The following is a 24,606-nucleotide window of genomic DNA, read 5'->3' on the forward strand; positions in this document are numbered from 1 at the left end:
ACCTGGAAATTAGAAAATGTTTTTAATGTTTAAAAGCCTGTAAGGAAACACCATAAAAGCATGGAGTGCTCTTCCAGGTTCTAACACTGATAAACACCATACACATATGATATGAAACAGTAATTAAAAGAATTCCCAGGGGTATATGGATGTGTTTAGGTGGCTTGCGGGGCAAAACATTTCATTCTGGATACAGAAAACCTGAAGTAAATTGTCAGCTTTAGCACTGCTCTGGCATATGACATTGAGCAAGTTCATCTCAGTGCTTTCTTTCTCCACAATGGGATGATCACAGTGACCTTTGGAAGGTCTCTTGAGATATACTGATGAAAATTACTGGGTGAGTGTATGATCATCATTCTTTGTACTACTGCTTCTGAAACACAGCAATATATTGCAGTTATTACCTTGAGACATATAAACCTAGAATGTATTTATGCTTTCAGGTTCAGAGTTGTTATTTAAAGCAGTTATCTGATGACTAAATAGACAAATTATACAAATCTCTGTTCCACTGAAATTAGTAAAATGCATGCACATTAAATGTATTGGTTTTTGGCACTCTGAGTCTCAAAGTATTGACTCATCACTGTGACCAAAGATTATTTAGCTTCTGTGCTTGATACCCATTTAAAATATTCAGGTGATAATCTACATACCTGCAGCAGTCATGTCTATGTGAAGAAAAAAGTATCCATAGGCTTAAAACTTAATGGTGTTTTTTACTGGTTTTTTTTTTTCTATTTTTAATACATATGAGAAGTAAGAATAAGTTCAGAATAATTTAAAAAGCCTTTCAGGAGGATGCACAAAATGAGTCCACTGCAAGAATTTGTGAATACTGATTTGATGGCCATTCTGACTCTTTCTTTTATTCTTGCATCTACCTTTTGTTCTGCCTAAACCAGCTTGGTTATTGTTGCCCCTTCTAGACCCTATCCTTGGGAATCAGTGTATAGCTCCTATGTTTGTCAAACTTGAGTAGACTGATCCCAAGCAGGCTGATCCTGTATCCAGTTTAAGAGAGTGGTATTGTCAGGGCAGAACCTTTGTGGGAGAAAGCTAAAATGCAAGCAGAAGCTTAATGAAAGGCTTGTAGAATTGTGCTGAGTTGGTTTCAAAAAGAGAAATTGTCCTGACATTTGTTTATAAGAGTGTTCTTTGAGGGCTGGACTGCACTTTATTTGGAATGCATAAAGTACACCTTAGACAGATTAAGTATATTTTCCCTGAGAGGTCCAAGAAGCAGCTTTTAAGAGGAGACACCAGGGACCCTGACAGTTTTCTAGAGATCAGTTCTTGCTCTGATTTAGTTTGATATCTCTATCATTTGTCTTGATGATGCAAGATATTTATTAGTAAATTTTGTAGCCTAATAAATGAGTGGATAATTCACAACTGGTTACAAAATAATCTGATGTGCCCAATAAGGCATCCAGTCCAGTAAGCTGAATTTCCGCTATCATAAAACACAAGGAAATTCATCTGGAAATAAAAAATGCAGGGATGGGGCTAGCATGGCAGAAAGTACCTCAAAAATAATTTAGTTGTTACTATTTCACTATGATCTCAGGGTAATACTGTGGTAAACTGGACTACTCTAACCGTTTACTGTATAAAGTACAGAATATATAGGGGAGACAGGGGAGTGACAGTCTTTGTCCACAGCAAAGTGACAGTGGAACGCTGAACCATTTCTGCCACCCATGGTTAGGGAGGAAAAACACAGAGAGTGAAGAACATAACAGAAAAGGAGGAATATTAATGGTGGGGATACCACGACATAAAATAAGGGCGTAGGAACTTCAGGCTATTCAGATTACCAAAGACAAAGCTGAGAGGTGCCGATGGCAGCGCTATCTGCAAACGCCGAGAAGGTCAAGTTAGACAAGTCCATGTGGATCGCGTGCCAGCATTACCTGGCTGCAATGCACCTGACAGGCCCTCTGCCACAGCGTTTCAGCCACCAGCTGGGCCCGCAACCTCCGGGCGAGCAGCTGTGAAAGCTGCGTTCATTCCCGAGCGCAGCAACCCTCCAGCCGCACAGCGGGGCAGGGGCGCGTAGCCAGGCAAGGAGGTGACAGAACGTTCCCTGCCGCTCCTGCCGAGCGCACTCCGCCAGCGCCCCGCTCTCCCGGGCAGGCAGCGCGGCCCGGCTCCCGCCTGGAGCTGCGGCCGCTCCTCCGGCCCCTCCCGCCGCCCGCGGGGGCGGGGCCGCCGCGCTGTGACGGACAGACCCTCGGGCCAATGGCGCGCGGCGCGGCCGGCAGCGCGCGGCGGCGGGGCGGGGCCGCGCCAATGGCGCTCCGGTTGCCGGGCGCGATGGCAGCGGCGCCGCCCAATGGGAAAATTCGCGGTGCGGGAGGCGCGCGTCGGTTCGCGTGCGGCCGCAGGCGGGCGCGGGCGCGTGGCGGCGGCGCGGGCGTGGCGCGCGGTCCCTCACGCCTCCCCTCACGCCTCCCGCGCTTTTGCTCTTAGGTACGAGTGTTGAGGAATGTGCCCTGCTTGGGAAAAAAAAATAAATAAAAAAAAGAGGTGGGCGGGCAGTGGCATCATGCACTGTCCAGGCAATGCACTCCCGTGTCCCCGTGGGCCGCTCCGGTTGTTTTCCGAGCAATAGTTTGGGGAGGGCGCGCGTTTTCCAGCCGTGTCCTTGGACCTTTTTTCTGGAGCGGCCTTGGGGCCGCCAGGAGCACCGTCCGCCGCCAAGCCGGGGTGCGGGAGTGGGGACGCCGCGAGCCCGATGGCAACGAGCCCATGTGCTTTGTAGAGAAGGGGAATTCCCCTGTGTGCTCCAAAAATCACAGTAGAAAAGGTAAATGCAAGAAAAGGGTTAATTAGTACTTCCACCTCCCCTCCTTCTTCCCCCACCTCCCCCCTCCGTTGGATAAAGATGGTCTTGGATACCCTTTGTAAATAGGAATGTGGAGGTGGGAGGGGAAAATCAGCTCGGCTCCGACTACTCGGCTGCCTCGGTGGGTGAGCAGGCGGGAGGAGCTGGTGCAGCCCGGGCGCTCTCCCGGGGAACGCGCGGGGGACGGACGGGCACCCGCGGGGCGGGCACGGCGGGAGCGGCTCCTGCGCGGGGAGCGGGAGAGGAAGACAAGGGGCTGACATGCTGCCCAGCGGCTGCCGAGCGGTTTATTGAAGAGTTGGGGGGTTTCCCCTTTTTATTTTAATTTTTTTTTAGCATTTTCCTTTTTTTGTACGCCGCCTTCTTGAAACCAGTAGGAGCAAGGAAAATAAGCTGAGGACAGAGAAATAAGACGGAGATGGTGAGCAGATCGCTGGGCTGTGGGGAATGAATGAGGTTGCCGGGCTATTTTCTGTGGGGTTCTTGCAGGGTGTAGTACGTTTTGGGGTGATTTTGCATCACGATTCCGGGCTAGACTTCTTTGTTTGCTAAAGGTTGCTGGTTCAGGTTTAACAGCGTTCATCAGTTTATTGTGAGATGCGCAACGAGGAGTTGATGTTTGCGAATGCCTGAATTACATACGCAAGCCACACACACAAGCAACCCCTAAACAAACCAACATTGTAATAATCCTGCAATATGATGGGCAGCTCGTGTCATGGAGGGAAGTCATTGCTCAGGTTATTTGTGGCATGCATAGGAGATGAGTCTCTTTGTAGCAAAGACCAGACAAAACTAACCTATTTTTTCACACACGCGACACCCATTACAGAGTTAAAAGCCAGAATTAGGGGTTATATTTTAATTTGCGCTTTCCCTGCAGTATTGAGGTCCACGGTTAAAATCTGACGTTTGTAGAAGTTGAAAAACTCGTTAAAATGTTCACTTCTAGTGCATATGAAATAGTAAAGACTGTCTTTCTTGCCTTTTTTCTTTTTTTTTTTTTCATGTAGGCTCTTGTTTGTGTATGTGAAAGGGGGAATTTTTAAAACATGCACTTTGCTTGTTACGCTGTTGTGCCTTTAGGTAGGTCACAATTGAAAACGTGATTCATAGCATGTTAAAAACCAACCCTAAACAGATTTTTTTTTATCAAGTGAAGACCTGTTATCGTACCAATAGCTTAAACCCTAAACACAACTTTGCGGGGGGGAGGCGGGAAACAGCCCTGCTTATTTGTATTAATGGGAATGCATTATGGTTAAAAAATCCTGCTTCTAAATGAGAGAATATTGACATTGGCTGATTGCAACTTCCTCTTGATAGGGTACTGCAATCTGCAGAATACACCAGTCCTTTATGGCTCCATAAATTTAGACATATTTTGTTTACAAAACTGTGCAGGACTGCATGGTGCATTAGTAAAATCTGAAATTTTAGTGATTTTAGAAATGTTGCAAGGCACTGTAAAAGAGAAAAAAATGCAGCCTTGTTTTAAATCTCCCATGGAAAAAGAAAAGGTTTGTTGTAGTAAAGTAATACAGGGTATGCACAGTGACTAAAGTAACTGCAGGGGCTGGAGAGTTTGGAGTTTGTATAGGAAAAATAAGTTGTGAACCGTGCTGGGGTCTTCATCCTGGAAGGTATTTGGATGGATGGTTCTTAAATTTATTTTAAGCAGCATGCTGTCAATTCTTGTCTGAAATACTTAAATTACATGCTTCATTAGGCAAGTGGGTTTATCTTCCCATTGCTTGGCTAAAGGAATGCATTAAGAAGGCAAGGTTTGTAAGAACAATAGTTTGGCTGCATAGTTTCTCTGCATGGTTTATCCTTGTGTATTGTTCAGAAATAATAGATTGTATTTTATTTGTCATGGGTGATCTTTAAAAGTGGACTTTTGTTATTTTATTCTTATGCCACAGTTGCTGTCAACATAAATAACTGCATTTCAATTAATATAACAATAGTTTTGACCTACTATTTAGCTAAAATTGAAGAAAAAGGATTATTTTTCTTGAATGTCATCTATTAATTCAGTATCTCTGCAACTGATTTCAGTGTCAGAAAGTTTGTAATATTACAAGAACCAATAAGAGCTACAAATAGAGGGAGTTTCCAATTTTATTGGGTTAGAACACTGTACTAGAAATGGCAAAATTCCTGCCTTTTGCTTATACTTCAAATTTTGTACAAACTGTAATTTAGATTAGATATCTTGTCCTGAAGACCATCTGTATGCATATTACAGTTATATAAAACTAAGCTTCTGTACTTGATTTTATGTAATGCAACACATTATATCTGCAGTGCTTTTGGTGGATCTTGGGTAGTGTCAGAATTGACACACTGCAAGGAAAACCTGTTAGAATTCTTGTGCTACCAGGTTTATAGTTTGTTGCTCTTAATATTTTATTGTGTGAGTATAAATCATTGACATTGACATCACAGACATTGTAAACAAATGCTGTAGCAGCTAAGTGTGATTTTACATTTGGCTTATGTCTTTCCAGTTTAACCAGAGTATGACACTGTTCTGTCAGGTGTGGGGGCATTCTAATAGTCATCACAGTTACCTTCAAAGCAGTTATGTCAAATTTTTTACTTTCTTGTCTGTCTGCAGAATAAGGAGTAAAAGGCCAACTCTGTTGTTACACCAATATGGATAGGGAAGGAATTTCACATGTGTTGCATGCAGTTACCTTATCCAGACTTAATGTGTCTCTCCTGGAAATCAGCAATGAGATTTTTAAGATCAAAATCCACCTATTTCTAGAAAATGTGTTCTTTCCATAATGCAAGACATTTAGAGTATACATGTAACTTGACAAACATATTTTCTTCAGAGAAAGGCATTAGTGGTATCATGGCTTTAAGCATTAAAATAAGAACAGGGAGATTTTCTTAAATTTCAGGTAGGATGTGGTGTACCTGTGAGCTGAAGCAAGGCAGGTAACCACCTGAGCATCTGAGAAAAGAAGCAATGATAGATAATGAAGTGGCTTTTATTTTCTTCAGCTAACTTCTGTAAAACAAAGCCAACCACAAAAACCTGTGGTGCAAGTGTTTTCTTCCCTGTTTGTCTTTTCACTCCTACCTTTGCATTGCACAGTTCAAAACAAACTGAAAAGCTACTTCTGGTGCAGCCTACTGAGGTTCTAGGAGTCTACATTTTCTCCATTAGCTTAGGTCACTTTTGTTTAAAATGGTATGTAAGAGAAATAGCTTATGCTAGTGAATCCAGTTCTTTTTGTGACTGGTTTTGTGCAACATTCTAAGAACAGACAGCTTAATTTACTAATACTCAATCTTTTGAAAGCCTGACAGTCAACTCTCTGGCATAATTTCAAGTGGCATTTGGTGTGTTGTCTGTAAATGGCTAATCATTTAATAGTAAGTGGACAATATCTATTACTCATCATTAATTTATTTACAATGATCAAGCAAAATTAATATTCTGGAGTCCTGATGAGACTCATTGATTACCGCTATTTAAGGGTAGTCTGACATTTTGACCCACCAAAAGAAATGCTCTTCTTGGAATACCAGTTAATCTTACAGATAAAAAATGTATAAGATACCCAGTAGGAATGTACATATGGGTGGCATTTTTAAATATTTTAGCCTTTTGTAGAGAATGCTTTGATTTAGTTAATGAAGCTCATAGCTAGTTATTCCTCATTCCTGCAAAGAACATTTATTTTCTTACGGTGTTGTCATTACTGGGAGCTTACCATTGTTGGAACGAATGCGTCTTTCCGAAAATAATGAATCTTAACTAAGGCAGCATTATACCCTTGAAGTGACCAGCTTCATTTTTTTTTAACAGGTTACTTTATCAAGTTCTGTAAAAATTGACGCTGCATTTATATGAGTACATATATACATACTTTTATATATATTTTGCTTTGTAGTTACATGATTTTTCTTCCATCTAGATAATCATCTCTCTGGAAGGTATCTTGGTCTGAATCTGCAAGTCTTAATGCTCTATTATCAACTTAGGTTAATTACCATGAGATAAGTTGAGTGATTTTTGACTATAGTAAAATTTATATTTTGTCCATGTATTTAGAAAAAGTAAAACTGTAATATTTAGATCAAAGATTCCAGACCAAGTGGTCCAAGAAGGGGATTCTCATCCACCACTTGCATAGTGGTGATGCTGCTGCTGGCAGTATTACAAGGTACTGAGATCCATTGAGAACATATGATCAGGGTTGTGCCTCTGTCTCGCTCTCCAGTTTATGTTGCATTGGGAAGACCTTTCTGTTCCTGAGCTACGTGCAGTATGCTTCTTCTCTTCAGATATGATGGCTTTCTTAGACAATTTGGGATTTTTGTTCCATAAGGTCCTTGACTGGGTTGTCAAAATCTTCTGTGCATGCTTCAGTTGATGTTATTTATAGTTATGCTTTTTCTGTATCTCAGAGCACATGCATTTTGTTTCAGAAGCTGTGACAGGGTTTCCATGAGATACTGTGCAGATATACACCAGTGCACCATTAATCTATTAGCTTCTGATTTGTAGGTCGGGGAGGAATTGAGATTTTGCTATCTAAGCAGTATCACCTCTTTGCTGCTTCAGTGCTTACGTGACACCTCAAGTTAGCTGAAAATTAAAAGGACACTGTCAAGGTATTTTTCACAATTTCATTTTTATTACTTACTTTGTTTGCCTTGTTACTGCTGTCATAAGCCATTGGAAACTTGAAGTCTAGTGCCTTAGCAACAGGCCTTTGTCTTCCAGAATAGGTACTGTTTAGCTGCTTATGGTTTATTTAAGAATTGTGAAGCATTTACTGTCTTCTGAAATGCATTATTGAAGAATTACAGCTTAAGCATTGCAAGCAAGAGGGAAGAAGTGAGTAAATCATTTTGAGGTAAGTCCTGACATTTTGATGTTATGGTAAACTCAAATTTTCCTTATTTCTTTCAGAATCTAGTAATTTGGAGTCTAGAATTAGGCATCAGTGCTCCTTTACACTGTTATCCTTGAGAGTGGACTTTTCAGGGGTTGATACCAAGACCTATATTCTGGTTGGATGTAGTTGGAATTACCTGATGAAGTAATGTGTGTAAGAATTCTTACAGGTGCAGTGATACAGACTGAGATGCTGAGCAGTAGCTTTACAGGACCTGGGCTTTGTGTATCACAAATACCTTTTTTCTGCCCTAAGCTTAGTTACCTTCCATTCTTACTTGTGCTCTCATAAAAGAAATGATCATGGGTTGTTTTTTTTTACAGAAAAATGTTGCCTTAACTTGTTCCTGTGTGAAAAAGTCTTTTATTAGCTGATCTACATTCATTGCAATGTAAAGTTAGTGAAACTAGACCTACTGTTTCCAGTAATTTAACAGCCTCTTCTTCATCTGCTCTGATGATGGAATAACTCCATTGAACCTTCTCATTACAGTAAATGTTCTCTGTTTAATTTGGGTTATGTAGTGATAAAATTTTAAGTAACTCTTATTCAGAACAGTGACAGAAGTGATGGCACAGACTTTTTTAGTGGATTGTCCTGTTAGTGAGGAACTGTATTGCGACGTTTCACTATCAACAGTGTCCATGGCTACTGGATTCACAGCTTGATGAGAGCCAAATGTATATAATGATATTAGATAGTCTAATTTTTGCAGGTCTTAGAAGAGCAAATGATGATCTTTTTAATAGTATGCAGAGTAGCAAAGCTTGCAGAGATTGCCCAGAGGAAAGCAAATTGCAGAGTGACTTAGAATATGGTTGATAAAGTTCCAAGGATCTTGGGGAAGGGGAATCTCAGATGTGACACTTAAGTTGGGGTAGCTACAATAACTTTAGGCATGTCAATTAAATGTCTGATTCAGAAAGGGCATCCACTTCTGTCTGTGGATTAAAACAGTAGATACAGACAGACTTCCCTGGAGACTGATCCAGTCTGTGAAGTTGAATGAAGTCTTGTAACGGGCACTTAGTGAGCATCTCTCTGCTGAGTGGCAAATATGGGTATTTTATGGAGACTGTCTTCCAAAATTAGGAATTAATAAAACTGAAATAATCTAACATTCCTTCTACAATTAATAATGTGATGCAAGAAAGCTTTAGTCTTGTTCCTCAGTAAAATGTCAATAACCACTCATGAAACTTTGTTTCAGTTTTGCATAATAGTACATGTATTCTAGTGGTCCCAAGGTATTAAAAACTGTTACTGTATGCAGGATCCATAAAGTTAGAAGTTTTCTGAAATGTTTAAGACACATACTCTTTTGTCCTGAATAAGGATCTCATTTGACTTTATCACTGTAATGTCAAGTGAAGTCTCAGATACAAATCCTAACTTAAACTGGCAGTGTTTGCTTCTTTGCACCACAGGCTGGGTCATGCCATGCTGGTATAACTTCTCCTCATATTTTTAGACTGTTTCTTTTTTAATTCAGTGTGACAATACAAGTAGTGAGTTATTGATGGCAGCTAAAGTGAGACCATTATGACTGTAATCAATAACATACCTGCATAGAATAACAACTACTACTGGGGACATATTTTGTATTGATTCAGAAATTTATGCTGTCTCTACTATACCCAGTCTGCTACTTCCATAATTTATACAATAAAATCTCTACTTTAGAGAAGCTGTTACTAAGTTAAATACCAAGAAATGATGACATATCAAGATGTAAATTACATATTGAAGATTTTACTACAAGCAGAAATAGCACTTGCTAAATTCCTGTGGGTTCTGATTCAGGACCAAGGCACTTCCTTGCTGCAGGCTGCAGGATAATGGAAATCAAAACTGTGTTCCCTCTCCTAAAGCAGTATTTTAGAGGTGGAGGGCAAGGTGCTGCTTTTAATATGGTGTGACGATGGAAGATTATTGAATTGTACAATCCATAAGTTTGAAACCTCTGTAGGTTACCACATTTTTTCTCCTGTATTTAATTGGTGGAATGTTCCTGCAAGTGAGAATCAGTCTTCAGCTTTTATAGAGTATTTACTATGCTGATGGTGGGGTTTCTGAATCCCAACCCATGCTCATCTCAAGGAAACAACCATGTCATTTCTTTTATGATGCCACAAAGCACTTTCTACTGTTATAGAAGCAGGAAAGCAGTATGATGACTCTGATTTTTAGGAACCTTAGTATTTAAGGTTCTGAAGAACTCATGTTAAACAGAACTGAAGCTTGTTATATATATAAAAGGAACATGAGAGAATCTCATATATATAAATAAATACCTTAGCTGAGACATACAGTGATCTGTTAGGAATTTAGGCACAAACTCTTAAAAGGATTTAGGCACTTACTGCCTGTTTAATTCTATTATATTTCTTTACAATATTGTCACTAAAACAAAGGATTTAGGAATCCCTTTGAAAGCTTAGATCACAGGTGTATAAACTTCCTTGACTTATTTGTTTCAGGTTTGTGTGGTTGTTACAGCTTTATTTTCAAATAAAGGTGGGTTAATTTGGTAAGATGTATTCCATGTATATTTTTTGCAACTATTTTAGAAATGCACTTAGAGATCAATTTAACAAATATGTCAATCTCCACAGACTACCAAATTTAAAGAAGCTCAAAGAAACTTCAAAGAGAGCATAAAACTTGATTTTTGTTGTCAGCATATGTGAGCATTTGTATACATTTGGATTTGAAAGACAGTCACACAATAAACACAAGAATTCCATGGCCTTGCTCACCATCCTTGTTTAAAACTGCACAGTTTTGAAGGCATTTAGTACATTCCCAAAACCTGAGAAAATAATTGAGGGACATACAGGTGTGGAGAGTTTCAAAATACAAAGTTTCCATTTATACTGATGTAAACTGTGTAATTAAGTCCAATCTCCGGTTGAGGTTGTGTAATTCAGAGAATATTGAACATTCACACTTGCTTCAGGCTGTCTAGTGGACTATATTGCCCGCAATTAAACAGATGAATGCACAAATAAGGATAGGCATCCTTCCAACCAGTTCTAGCTATATTTAGCAAATTCTTCTCATTTCCCTCTCTGTAGGAGGGTGATGTTGGTAACCTTAATATTAGCCAAGAGAACTGTCAGTGTCTTAAACTCTGCCCTACAAGGTGTTTTACTTTCCCATATTGTTTTGACCTTGTATTCACTCCCTTTCTTTTGGATTAACCATTTATATGACCTGAATGAAAAATGTGCTTTGCATCTGAATATAGAAAGAAGTAGAAGGTCATTCTCTGTGCCACAAGGGATTAGGAAGATCTTGAACATTTCACAAGTTAAATGCTCTGAAATTCATTAAAGATATAACCAAGGTAGGGGAACCAAGTGCAGAGAAATCTCCTTTTTATGGAAACCAAAGGTACAGATTCTGTAATTTTTTACCTCATTTTATGTATCACTATTTCAAGAACTACACTGACTCATGTTAAAATGCCGTAGCTGTTCTATGTGTAGTATTACCTCTAGAAAACAAAGAATTGGCTGAGAGAAGTCCTATAATTAAGCATAAACAAGACCATGCATTGGATTATTATAGATTTTAATTTTTTATACTACAGGCTTACTACCTGTGCAATGAGTAAATACTGCTGAGTTTAGCCGAAGAAATTGGCTACAGATCCTGGTAGTGAAAGAACTTAACAGGTGCCAAATGCAGATGTGTCTGTCGCAGTAATGCAGTTGGTAAGAGGAGGCTGCCAGGCAGGGATTTGGTGTATATGGGATTGAACTGTGTGATTCCACCTATGATGCAGAAAACAAGGCCTGAGAGAGAAGCCTTTTAGCCCTTGATTAGTTAAAGTAATGCAGGGTATAGTTTGTCATGGTACCACAAAAACAGGGAAAGTAAGAATTACCGGATAAGCACAGCTATTTCTTATGGAGAGATTGAAGTCTAGGGGGAAGCAGCTGATCTCACACAGGAGAGAGTGATATTTTAAAATTTTATAATTTATTTTTCTTTAATGTGCTAAAACAGCATATTTTAGATCTGTAAAAGCTTCAAAACCAGTAATACATGTATTTCTATTGTTTCAGAAATAGACAAACTGTGGAGTCATCATCTGTAGGAAAAGTACTGATCTCACAGTTTCTGATTTTGGTTAAATATGTAGAGATAAGGCATGTAGAGATTTCAGAAGCTTTAATGTCTACATAGTAGTTCAGCTAAGAAAACTAGAATTTCACATAGTTTCTGATTTAAATGAGCTGTCTTCTGTCTGTAATCTGTTAAGTATATCTGCATGTACTCAGGAGACAGCTATACAGAGGATATAACTATTTTGTTTACCGTTTTGAGATTGATGTGAATGGAATCAATACCAGCTACTTTGCTTTTCATTACTGAAGGCATCTGAAATGTTTATCAGCCTTATCTCCATTGTGTCAAATGGATCACATCCCTTATATACACACCGTTTGACCTTCTAGGACATTCTTCAAAGAACTGGCAGGCTTAGCATGTCACTTTTTTCCTCACTTGAAGAAATTAAATCTAATTAGGAGGATCCTACTAATACAATGTAGATACAGATTACAGGTGCACAGAGTGTGTGGAGAGTCCAGAATGAAAATAGCTGTAATGAAGAAGCCGGGGGAGGGGGAAGACCCTGAAATAGGCTGACTTAATTATCAGTCTTGTACTCTAAAATAAGAGACTTCAGTAGCTGCACTGATACAAAACCTTTACAGCAAGTTTGAAAAGTCTGTTGGGAAAAAATCTCTCAAGACTTTTTCTTCTAGCAGATATAAAATGAGAAAGACATTATGCACAAATGCAACAATTTCACAATTTTAATATTAGTGATTAACACTGATATTTATTTCCCTCTTCTTCACCCAGGTGTGGTTTGACTGGGTACACCTGAATTACTTAAGTGCTTTAAGAATGGAAGTATGAACAGAATTGTCTTCTCCTTGGGAAACCTTTGACATTTCACTGGCTGTTACCATTGTCCTTCTTACAGCAAATGTCACTTGAGACTTTTGTAATAGAGAACAAAAAATATGCTTGTGCATGCTTGTTATTTCACATGAAATCAAGTGACCAATTTCTGATAGAAATCTCAAGAGCATTGAGTTCATACGAGTTTCTCACAGATCCCCCTCAGAATAACTGGTTTTTGAACACATTTTTTGAGGCAAGGAATATTAATAGTAGATTATCTGAGAAACTGACTATTTAAAATACCTTTGATACTATGAAATTGAGGGAAACTTACTGAGTATGTACAAGACAAAATCCAACTGGTTTCAAGTAGATGTAATATCTAGGACTAAAAAAAGTGTTTGTTTCGTGTGTCCTTGTGTGACTGGAGAATTTAGAGCAGTCATTGGAAGATGAAGGAATCCAGCTCTCTGCATTATTGGGCCCAGAGGCCATACTGTGTAATTACTAATGCATGCAGGCACGGTCAATAAATTTCATGGTTATACATCTCATTGTCATTTTTGGAGCTCATTGATTTAAGCAGCTTGTGCTGATCAAGAGTATTACAACAGGCAGCACAGCATCATATGCTGACAGGTGTAAAGTGGAGGAGTCTTCAATCAAAAACTGAGGCAAAATTTGCTATTAAGTGTGAACTGAATGCTGGAGCAAGTTGGCCAGAGATTGCAGGGATCATGTTCCTGGAGATTTTTGAAACCTGACTGGAAAAGATCCTGAGCAACTTGCTGAAATTGACTCTGCTTTGAGCAGGAGAGTTGCCAGGTGATATCCAAGGGTATTTCCAATCTCAGCTGTTCTGTATCTCCTGTGAAAAAACCAGAAAGTAGTCCCAGGGTTGCAAAACAATCTCCCTTTATGTTTCTCGCCAGTGGGGATAAAGCATCATCAATGGATCTCCCCTTGCCTGTGCTGGCTGAGGAGAGGGAGCTGGATAGACAGAGCCGAGTCAGGCTGCAGGTCTGAGGGCACCATAATGAGCAGCTGCATTTATGAGACCACACTTTGTGTTTTTTAACCAACTTGGTTGTATCTATTTAAATTAACATTTAAGGTCAAACTTCTGCTGTTAGTGCAATAAAGAATTTTAAGATGTGTATTCGAATTCAAAGCTTCCTCTACCACTTTATACAGCTGGCTACAAAGCATATTGGCTTACATTGAACATAATCTTCTAATGAGTTTTGTTTTTGCCAGGAGATATATGTTTCTTCCATTGTTTTGTTTGCTTCTGTTTTGTACTTTGTGAGTAATAATTGCAATTACTTTTCTACAGTACCATGTTGGTAACAGCAGCAGGAAGCCATAGTTAGCTCAGCTGGAATATTTTGGCCTCTGAAATTCTTGTTACTGCATTCAGAGTAAGAAATAACTGCCTGCTTATCTTTGTCACATTTGGATACTCTTATCCCTTCTTTGTTCAATATTTCTTTATTGGTTAGACTTAAGACAGCTGGTAGGAATAGCAAATCCAAGTTGATTGTAACAGATATTGTCTGACATTGGCATGTCTGTAACTAGGAAGATGAAAACAATGTGCAGTAAATATTTTGGACAAGCTGAAAGAAGTTAGTAAAATAATTCATAATTGTCCTGCCTGCTAGACTGGATAAACAAAGTGAAAATTATTTCCTTTTCTTTGTGCACATTTTTGAAGAGACTCAGAATTGCTGTGGTGGTGTATTGAGATGTATGTCTGCTCAGTGCTTTTGTGGCCATACTTCATGTTACACAAGTAGCGTGGTTGGAAGTTACCTGGACCTTCCATCAGAGCAATGTTCCTGTGGAGAACATGTCCTGTGGCAGTTGTGGGACTGGGAGAGCTGTGCTCAGTTTGCACCTCAACAACCGGTCTGCATTAAAGCACCTTGAAGACATATTTGTATTATTAAAATAAAGGTGCTTAGCCTTTGTTTAAAATCCTGTCTCTCTGGAAGCAGGTTACCTAATGAGCATGTTTTACTCATCTCATGGGGACAAAGCCTGAGCTGTTAAATTTGTGGCAGCAAAACAAAACAATTTTTGAACCAAGTCATCATTTTCAGCATCAATAGAAGGTCATGCCCTTGTCAGCTGGCGTTGGTTCAGCATAAGGTTCCAGTCAGAATTGGCTGCGTTATGCTTAAAGCTGCTCTTTAAGAGACCTTCACCCTTCACTCTTGTTTGGAGCTGCTGCCATGGCAGGTCTATTGAATATTTATAAAAAAGTATTACGAGGCTCCTTCCTGCAGTCAGAGTGCAGAATCGTTAGTTTTCGTCTGGCAGAATGAAGCTTGCTCAAACTCATGACAGACTCTGCTTACTGTTTTGTGTTAAGCCATGATACTAATTTAAGTTCAAAATACAGCTCAACTTGTACTACTACAGTAGTTTCAAGGTTGGCTTGGTTCCTAAGAAATTCAGACCTTGCGGGACCTGGAGTTTGGCAGACTGAACTTTTTAAACAAGGTTACGAGTGAAGGCTGGAAAGCTTGTTCTCTTGCTCCGCTGCTTGACTTAACTAATGTTTTACTCAGCTGTAGTGTACAGAGATACCCAAAATCACACTGAATGCACATCCCTTGCAATGTTAAGAATATGACAGTGCAAAAAGGTAGAGATCTGTTTTAACTTTAGGTGATTGTGCTCATCAAAAATTTTTACGGTACACTTGAATTTCTCTTCCCATGAGCATCTTCATGTGCTGGAAAGAGATGAATTTTTAATCAAATGTAAATTACCAGAATGTCAAACACACTTTTTTGTGCAAAGTTGCTCATAAAAGAGAAAAAGTTATACATAAATGTAAGTTATGGATTATAATTTCTTCCTGAACTCTTCTTAGGTCTTACAGGCATGTGTAGGTAGAAGGGTATCCAGATTTGTAGCTCAAAATCAAGTGATACCTTGATTTATTGAAAACTTACATTAAATTAGCTTACTGTCAGCTTCTGTTTTTCTTACATCATCATTAAGAAAATCACTGATTATTTACTTTTTTTAAAACAGGCCATAATTTTCCACTTGTTTTGAGAGTAGAAGCTTTTAAAATGGCTTATACAGGATTGACATATTCAATTAAAAAGGATTTTAGAAGTGCAGCTTAGAATTTGTTTCTATGTTTGAAATTTTTATCAAGCTACTAGTGGCATTTTTTGAATATCTACTATCATCCTGCTGATGTCTGTTTAATATTATTTCTGATTATTATTATTATAACTGTGTTTCTTTTGGTTTTGAGGAAATTGTGTTCATTTTTTTTCTTTAGAAAAATTTTTTTAAAAGGGCAAGCATTGGTAAGATTTTGCTTCTGACCTCTGAATTGAATTGCTCATCAGGCAAAGTCTGAATTGCTAATAAAAATTAAACTTTTGAGGAAAATTCTTGCCTGAGGTTGGATTTGTTCTGATTCAGCACATTTTTTATGATTAGACAATCTCCCTGAGTGCTGTTTCTGGAACAATGTGACCCTTTTAATGAGTTTTATTTTTTGACAAACTGAATTTCCGTGTATGTACTCTACTTGCTTGTGTGTTTTGTGTTTGTGATGTGGTTTCTCTTTTGTTCTGCAGCACTTAAAAGCATTTAGTTACCAGTGTTGAAGATAAAACATCCTGTTAGTAATTAGCTAGATTTTCATTGTGTCATCGTAAAAGCCCTGGAATTACTGTATTGAAACATAGTGTTGTCTTACAACTTGTAAATTATGAAATTAAACATAAAATTTACTGTGGAAGGATGACACCTGGGGAGAAGATACAGATTTTGGGAGACAGCCAAATTTTAACTTGTTTGCAAGAATGGGGGGACAAACCCCAAAGTCTTTCTTCATAAGCTAGTTGTGTTCATATTTTTTAGCTCACTTAATAATCAGTTTCTTAGATATAAGAAGCTGTTTTTCCCACTGAGTTCACATACATCCTTGGTGGATCTGAGTGTTAGTTTTGTCTGGTGTTAGTGGGTTCAGGTGAGGCCTTGTGGGTGAGCACTCTTAATCCATAACAGTAACTCCCCCCAACAAAACAACCCTAATTATTTGTGAGAATCACTATTTAAATCACTGCTGTAAACCCCTCCGTGTCAGTGTGACTGTCCTAGAAATCCAGTGTAGCCAGCAGTAGAAGGGTCATTGGGCAGTGGTGCTTTGGCACTGTGGTGCTATAGCTACACTTGGGCATTTATTGATTTATATATTTATTCCAATTGCAAATGATTTTTAGATTTTATAACCCAAAGCTTTCAGTAGAAACTTTTTTACATACTAGAGCATTCAAACCAGATAGACATTTCAGCCTTAAGCTTTGATTTTGGGAAGTAGGAACACTAGAGACTGATGAAAGCCTTGACTTTAGCTGTTTTGAACTAGGGATAACAGTGCAGTTTTGGCAGGTGTTTGGGCTGTGAACTGTATAGGAAGTTTCTCATTCCTCAGGTCAATGAGCCCTTAGTCATGCTAGTTACAGAGTTTTCTCAGAGTTTGATCTGCCTCTTATGTTTTCCAGGGTATCCATAACTGAGTTGTGCTTTATGAACACAAGGGGAGGGGCCTAACAACTGGCCTGAAAGGGTGGTAAGAGTTGGCAAAATTTCTTACATATATTTTTATTTCTTTCATTATTACATGTGTTTGTGTGTATGAAATGTAGAAAGCAAAATTGTCTGGGACAGTAGTGGTCTCACAGTTGACATTTGTTAGCCAACAATAAAGTGATAAAAGGCTAAATTCTTATTATAGTAATAGCCTGTAGTGACCTTTCTCTCAAACAGGACTTTTGAACTGAGTATGGCTAAAATATGCAAGAGTTTGGATTAGCCTGTGTGGAATACCAAATCACCAAATAAAAACAGATGTTTGTTATAATCAAAATGTAGAATAATCAACTGCATATAATGTAGCTAATAATAAAACTTCCAAAGTTTTGTAAATGGACCTTGTCAAGATGTTTTGTTCTGCTGCTGTCTGGCTTTTAGACAAGAGGTGAACTGACTTTCCATCTCCCGATTGCCCTTTCTCAGCCCCTCAGTTTTGTGTTCAGCTGGACAGACAGATTTCATTTGGGGTTGTTCTTTTAGCTCTCCGTGCAGATATCTGTGGCATGGGACTGTTGCACAGTTCTGGGCTCAATACTTCCCTCCAGGCATGGTGGGGTGTGGGCCTTGCTGCCTCCCTGCTGTAAGAGAAGGGCCCTTGGCAGAACAGCACAGTCAACATAGGCAAAGAGCAATCAATTAAAGAATTTGTATGACTTCAACTAAGAAGCCATTCCTGAAACCTAACCAAGCAGAAGCTTCCTTACACAAGGAAAAGTCATTTACGTTGGGAGAAAGGAACATAATTAAAAAAAACCTGGTCTCTTCAATGACTAAAACCAGAGGACAGCTGTACTTGCTAAATGAATAAAAATGGATTGAATAATTCAAACTTCTAAAAGCTTTCATTTCTTTTTATTAGTCTCCTTTTAAATTTGTTTTAGGGAAAGTAGATTTTTGGGTAAAAGATGCGGATACAGTTTGCACAGTACAAGCAAAACTGAAAGCTATGGCTTCTGAATATCCTAAGGAACATAGAAGAGGTGGGAGATTTCTTAGGGGATTTTTCACTGTAATAGTCACCCTAAGGTAAAATTTGTAGTATTTAGAGCAAAGGAAAATTATTGTAGGGGTGAAAGGGAATAAAGTGACAGGAATAGGTGTTACCTCTTACCAAACAGCCTTGCTACTAGTTCAAAATTAGGTAAAAAGGTATCAGGCAATCAAAGAAATGCTGTTTGTAGTGACATGACAAACATGTTTCTGTTGTTATTCTGCCATATATTTGTGAAGGAAAGAAATGTACAGCTTTGACACTCTTCCAGCTCCTTCTGCTCTGAAGAAACAGTTCTTACTGTCCTATCATTACCAAAGGGCTTTTTTTACAGAGCATGTCTAAGCCTGATTTCTTGTTTCAGAAGTGAGGTATTCTCTGTATTCTTTTAAAGACTATGTCACCCTTAATCAGGAGAGCCATACATTTTCAGAATGATGGTGCTTTCTATTTATTGCTTGTCAGCCCTAAAGAATGCTAGTCATTTTCTTTACAAGTGCAACTCATTGACTGAGACTGCTAACTTACAAAGCAATTTTAGGTTTATTTTGATTGGTTATTGGTTTGTGGCTTTTAATGATGAGATTGAATTGCATTTCTGTGCAATAGACATTGTGGTGGAAAATCTGGAAAGTTTGAGCCACTTGGAACTGCTTTTGCTCCCACTGAGGTCAGTGGTAGCATTTCTGTGGCTTTCAGTGGGAGTAACATTATACTGTTTGAATGTGAAGACTTTTCTTTCAAAAAAAGCTTAAAATAGTCTGCTTTAGATAGGGTTACGTGTAAACTAAGTAACTATTGTACTACGTGTTTATGGAAAAACAAGGTATTTCCTAAGTAAGAGAAAGAAGTTGCAACCATTTCTGTTGTGCCAGCATATTGGGTTTTTTAATGCCTACAGCTCTGGAAGTCATTGCACCGCAAAAATTGGTTATCTAGATCAGTTTTGATTATATCCTCCAGTGTGTTTTATTATATTGTCTCTGGGAGTAGATTTGAACAGACTGAGTGCCTTCTCACAGGGCAGGCAGCGTTGCAGGATGAATCCTTGCAGGTAATAATGGTCATGTAAACAGGGAGTCTGGATTGGAGAAGAAATGTCATCTCCTCAATATATGTAGTTTTCAAAACTGTGTATTAGTTCTTAACTTTTAATAAGAAGTTTATTGTTAGTGGCATTTTCACAGATATCATTTGAGAAAAAGGTTATTTTCTACAAAGGTGAACATTTCAAAAAATGAGATGCTATGTTTGCTGTGCAATAACTTTCATAAGATTTTTTCTAAGCCCCTCTATGAAGATGTTATTACAAGTGAATTTGGCACAAAAGTTTCTAGCCGAAGGTTGCCTAGAAATGATTACTGAAACATGAAAAATAAGTGCCTTTTCAGAAATTAATCTAAACAGTCATTTCCAGAACTGTAGTTGTGCGATTGAAATGATCATTTTTGCTTGCAGTTGATTTGAAATGTATTTCAGACTGCCACATTTCAGACCTCAGCCATCCACAATGGCTGTTTTTAAGCTGTTGGAAACACTTTTTTCTCCTTGTAATTAATTTTCTTTCCCTAATTCATTGCTCATAGATTTATGGCTGCTTATTTTGCATCTCTACCATATTTTCTGGAATGATCAACTGTGATGAATTAATCTTAATTGATAGATTACTGTACATTAATCAAACTCTTACTTAATGTGCTTGATATTTCTTGCAAGTAAGCTATTTTTTAAAAACATTATCTGTAGTTAAGTTTATTAAATTAAGACTTGAGCATATAAGAGTCTTTGTCACATATGGGAAGCACAGGATATGACCCAAATACTCAAGTTATCCAAAGTTAGCATTTTGTTTTATAAGCATTTGCAGCACAAACAAATCTAACTAAGTAATTTTAGAAAGGAATTTCCCCTCCACAGAGTGTACATTATATGTAGAAGTTAATTAGGGATTTTTCATCTGTAGCTCTTGGAAATTATTTTTATCTGGTTTATCTGATGTCAAGTCTGTTTATCTCAAATGGGAAGTTCTGCTATTGTCTCTGCATGACATGGTTTACAAACTAAGTCTGATGACTTTGTGATGTGTGCCTGAGAATTTGCCTCTACATGATTATGTTTAGTTAATGATCACACAAGCCTTCCAGAATTGCTGCTGAGTCCTAATTTTGCCTTCATGGTTATCCATATCGTTGTAGTACCTTTGGTGGTGTTGAATAGATAAAAAAAATTACATTGGATTCTTATGTTCAATATGTATGAATTTAATTCATAAATTAAATGAGCATCAGAACTACTGAAATACCGATTACTGAAACAGGAAGACTTTTTTTGTAGGGTTTCTACTAAATGTTAGCAAAATGCTTGACCTCTCTGAAGTAGAATTTCATTGAATTGCCTGGCTAAGGTTGGCCTTAGAAGTCTGTATGATACAGTAGTGTGTGCTGCCCTGCTTTCTGCTTAATGGCTTGGAGAAAACCTGCTCCATCTGAAATGCTTTAGTATTCAAACCCTGGATGCTTTTCTGGACTCAAAGGACTGATAATCTGTATTTGGGATACGTATTTGGAAATATGCTAATGTACACCTATCAATGGAGCTCTACCTCTTCGAACACATTAGTATTGAAAACAAATATGTAACTTCTGATCCATGAGATCTAACTGCCAGTGTTTGTGTTCTGGTCAAACATGCGATGAAACTCCTCTGTCATATCTTTGCTGGCATATTCCCAGGTGCTATATCAAATTCCCCCATATGGATCCAATAAGGAGATTAAAAGTTTAGAATTTAATCTATACTTGCATAGCAAGAGTTATGGTAGGCCTTGTTAATATTCCTTCTTCTTGGAGACATCTCTAGCAAAATGGAGTAAGATGGACACGGTCTATTAAAGCTACAGTGAACGAAACTTTAAGACCCAATATCTTGATTTACATTTCTTACAGCAACATCTCTGTAGAATTGACAAGACATAAATATTAGACAAATTTTCTCTATTTAGATCCATTAAAGGCCTTTCCAAACGGATAGAGGAAACTTGGATGATGAAAATAATTAAACACAAAAATATAAAGCTTTATCTGGGAAAGATGTTACAATACCTGCTCCTTAGTGAGCCTCCCTTCAGAAACATAGCCTCACAGAATAGGTACAAAGGGAATTGAAGTGCAACCAGTTTAGCTACTACACCATCCCATGGTGAATGTTTTTAACTTTTTCTTCAGATGTTAAAAAGTATACTTTATAAAAGAGGACAGGCAATTTTATTTGATTTTGGGCTACTTCCTTGATTTCTTGTCATTTCAGTACTATTCTTACTTTGTAAACTTATGCCTTATGGTAAGCCTTGATACTTTTTTTTTTTCCTTTTTTTTCCTTAAAGCTTTCTATGGTTTATAAATTGGTGCTGGGCTTCAACAGGGATGTACATGGAACAAGTCTTCCAAAACTTGCAATATGCTGTAGAAACATGTTGGAAATTGTCAGGAAGAATTTTGTGTGATTTTTTTTTTTTTATCTTCCACAACTTAAATAAAGGATCTTCCTGTTAAAAACCTCATGACTTCCCTGAATTTTGAGATAGGTTCTGAAATACCTACATACTGAAGTCGAGAGCATTTGGACTTCAGTAAAACAGTCCCCTTTGCATTTTAGATTTAAAGCTGAATTTTTCCTCCATCTGGAGGGTTACGCATGAACAACTGCAGAGATGCGTTGTCCCATGAGAGTTCTGGCAGGGATTGTTTTCCTGGAATGATGCAGCCAGGAACAGAAGGGAAACATGCCCTGATCTGTCTCAGAAGCTTAAAGCATCGCTTGTTCCTCCTCTCCTTCCTGACTGAAATTCCAGTAATTGTTGTAGCTTTAGCATCGCCCACATCAGTAGAAAGGAAAACTTTGTTTCTTGCCACTGCTCCCTACCACTGCCAAGATGGACCTCGGGCATATTTGACTGGGGATATGAGGGCATATTTATCTTATTAAAATGATCATTATCGCATCCTTTTGTTGACATTATCTTCAGCATGTTCTTTCTTTTAATTAAATTGTAGCTTGTTGTATGGTAATTCTTTTGCTTTCCTGAAGTGTTTCTTCTCCTGAAGAGAGATATCTGTACAGAATCCGAACTGACAGCTGACAGAAGATTGACTTCATAATGTTGTAATGGGTTGCTGTACTTCTTGTTTTGAGCATTTCTTCTCTTGGCACTAGGCATTTGTGAAAATATTTGCTGGGGTTTTTTTCACATTTTTCTATATTACATGTATAGGATGATATTTTGGCACAAAAATGTAACACTTCATTTAGTGACAAAGAAAATTTTCAGCATTCTTGGGGGAAGTTAGTATGTTTGATAGTTGCATGTCATTCTCTCAGGGTATTTATAGATACAGGGGGCAGCACAAAGATTAGATGCTTTCCAGCATGTGTTAACGCAGTATAATATCTTTCAAGTTTTTTTTATGGAGCTGAGTTTAGAAGTATGTTTGAAAACAGCCTTGTCACACATGTCATCAAGGTCAGAAGGGAGAGAAAGCAGACATTTCAACATTCCAGCTAAGTTTTTGAAGGGACTGTAGAATGTTAGTGCTTGCTAACCAGTGAACCAGTCTCTTCATGCCTCTTGAACAGTCCTGCAGTAGAGATGGTACAGTTTATCCTGTTCCATGAAATTTTGAGCTTGGGACTTGAAGGTTAAACTTTCAGGTACTATAGTTGATAAAAACCACTGATTATGAACCCCAAGTGGCACTACATGAAAGCCCAGGGTGTAAGGGTGTGGAAAAGTCTCCAAATGAGGTTGAGAGTGAGGTGTCTGTACTTGGAAATTCTCTAATTGTTGATATAGTGGAGAACAGCAGTTCATTCTTGCTATTTATAGACAACGGAGACCTTTTTGGCACTTTTATCGTGGTTCTCCACCATCAGTTCTGGAGAAGTGTGAACAGTTGGTTCCATGTTGTAGCAGCTCAGTGGTGGTAAATACAGTTCATTCCTTGGAGCTGCTTTAGAATATGTTTTAACTTCAAATAAACATCCAGCTGAAAAACACTTTGCTGAGTACTGGACCTAATTAACACTGTCATTACATGTTTCTGCATTTAGTAATTTAAGCTTATTACTTACAGATTTGGGAAGCTGACGTGCATGTTGGTAGCATTCAGTCGTTAATTAAAAAACACATAAATAAGTAAGCATCAGTGAGACATACTATGCCCCCAGACCTGGAGGTGTGTGGCCTCATCAAAAGCAGACTTTCTGTAACACCTTTTCTGCGCCAGTGATGTTGAAGGATAATGCTGCTTCGTATTAGTCTTATAATTTGAAGAAAAAATCAACTGATTTATTGGATTTATTCCACACTTAAACCACTGTAGAAGCATACTACTGCTGTGTAAACCCTTTCTGCCAGCAGGTGGAAATATATATACAACTCATGCTTTGACTTATGTCTTTCACTGGCTGATGTTTCTTTCCCAATCACTGAAGCTGAAGGTGAGTAAAAATCCTATGTAAAATTTGAACATAATGGATCTTTCTGTGCCAAAACTTGCCAGTTCTTCTCTTTAAGAGAGAGTCTAGATTTTCTGAAAGGTAGGAATACTGTAATAGTGTTCTGTATTACCCACTACAAGTAATTAAAAGCTGTAAACATTGGTTAAGATGTCTGCAGTGTGTTCTGTAGTGTGTTTCTGGAATGATTTTCTGTGGAATGGGTTCCTCTCTTGACCTTGGGACTGCTGTATTGCAGTGAGTACACTTGTGGTACAGTATTAAGTACATAGAAGCATGGTCTTTGCTAATGAGTTTGTAGTTGACACAGAGCTTCTCTGGCTTTTCATGGCAATCTTGCTGTTTGGAATTCAGAGCTAGTCATGCTGTTGTGGCACAGGAGGACATTAATTGAAAATAACATCATGGAAGTAATTCTTCTTGTTAGAGTTTACATAAGATCTGAATTAAATCCCAGCTTTGTATTTGAGATTGTAGTTTTGTACTATTTCCATTACTATATAAACATATGATAAAGAGATGCTAATATTTATGCCATTTTAATGGAAAAATTAGACTTCCAGGTCAAGCAGAATTGTTGGATAATAAGCTTGACAAGGCACTAGGTGAGATATTGTAGATCCAGTTTTTAAGTACTAAAAGACTGAGGAAGAGTTATTTAAGTCAAGAGAAGACATTAGAAGCATTGATACTTGATGTTCAGAAGGAAAATTCTAGAAAGGAATTTGGAAAGCTTTGAAGTCTGTAGCTGGATGATGGTGGAAGCA

The 24,606-nt window shown here is 38.2% G+C and overlaps 1 protein-coding gene across 8 annotated transcripts in view; it reads left to right on the forward strand.

Annotated features, from left to right (window-relative positions):
• Positions 1-2,569: 2,569 nt before the first annotated feature.
• ARVCF (ARVCF delta catenin family member) overlaps positions 2,570-24,606 on the forward strand; it is a 247,023-nt gene continuing 224,986 nt past the window's right edge. For 3 of the 8 annotated variants that reach the window (XM_088064818.1, XM_088064815.1, XM_088064816.1), the window contains exons 1-2: positions 3,111-3,275; positions 17,244-17,311. Coding sequence is in view for 1 of the 8 variants with exons in the window: in XM_088064823.1 (XP_087920949.1) it covers positions 3,273-3,275 (3 nt within the window). In the remaining 7 variants the exon portion in view is untranslated. Of the gene's footprint in view, positions 2,816-3,109; positions 3,276-17,243; positions 17,312-24,606 lie in introns of those variants that run through there. The other 5 variants (XM_088064812.1, XM_088064817.1, XM_088064814.1 and 2 more) reach the window with 5 other exon arrangements.

The sequence above is a fragment of the Pseudopodoces humilis genome, chromosome 20 (genome assembly GCF_049639895.1).
Source record: "Pseudopodoces humilis isolate 2021_Gansu_Grassland_sample_001 chromosome 20, ASM4963989v1, whole genome shotgun sequence".
In the NCBI taxonomy this organism is placed as follows: domain Eukaryota; kingdom Metazoa; phylum Chordata; class Aves; order Passeriformes; family Paridae; genus Pseudopodoces; species Pseudopodoces humilis.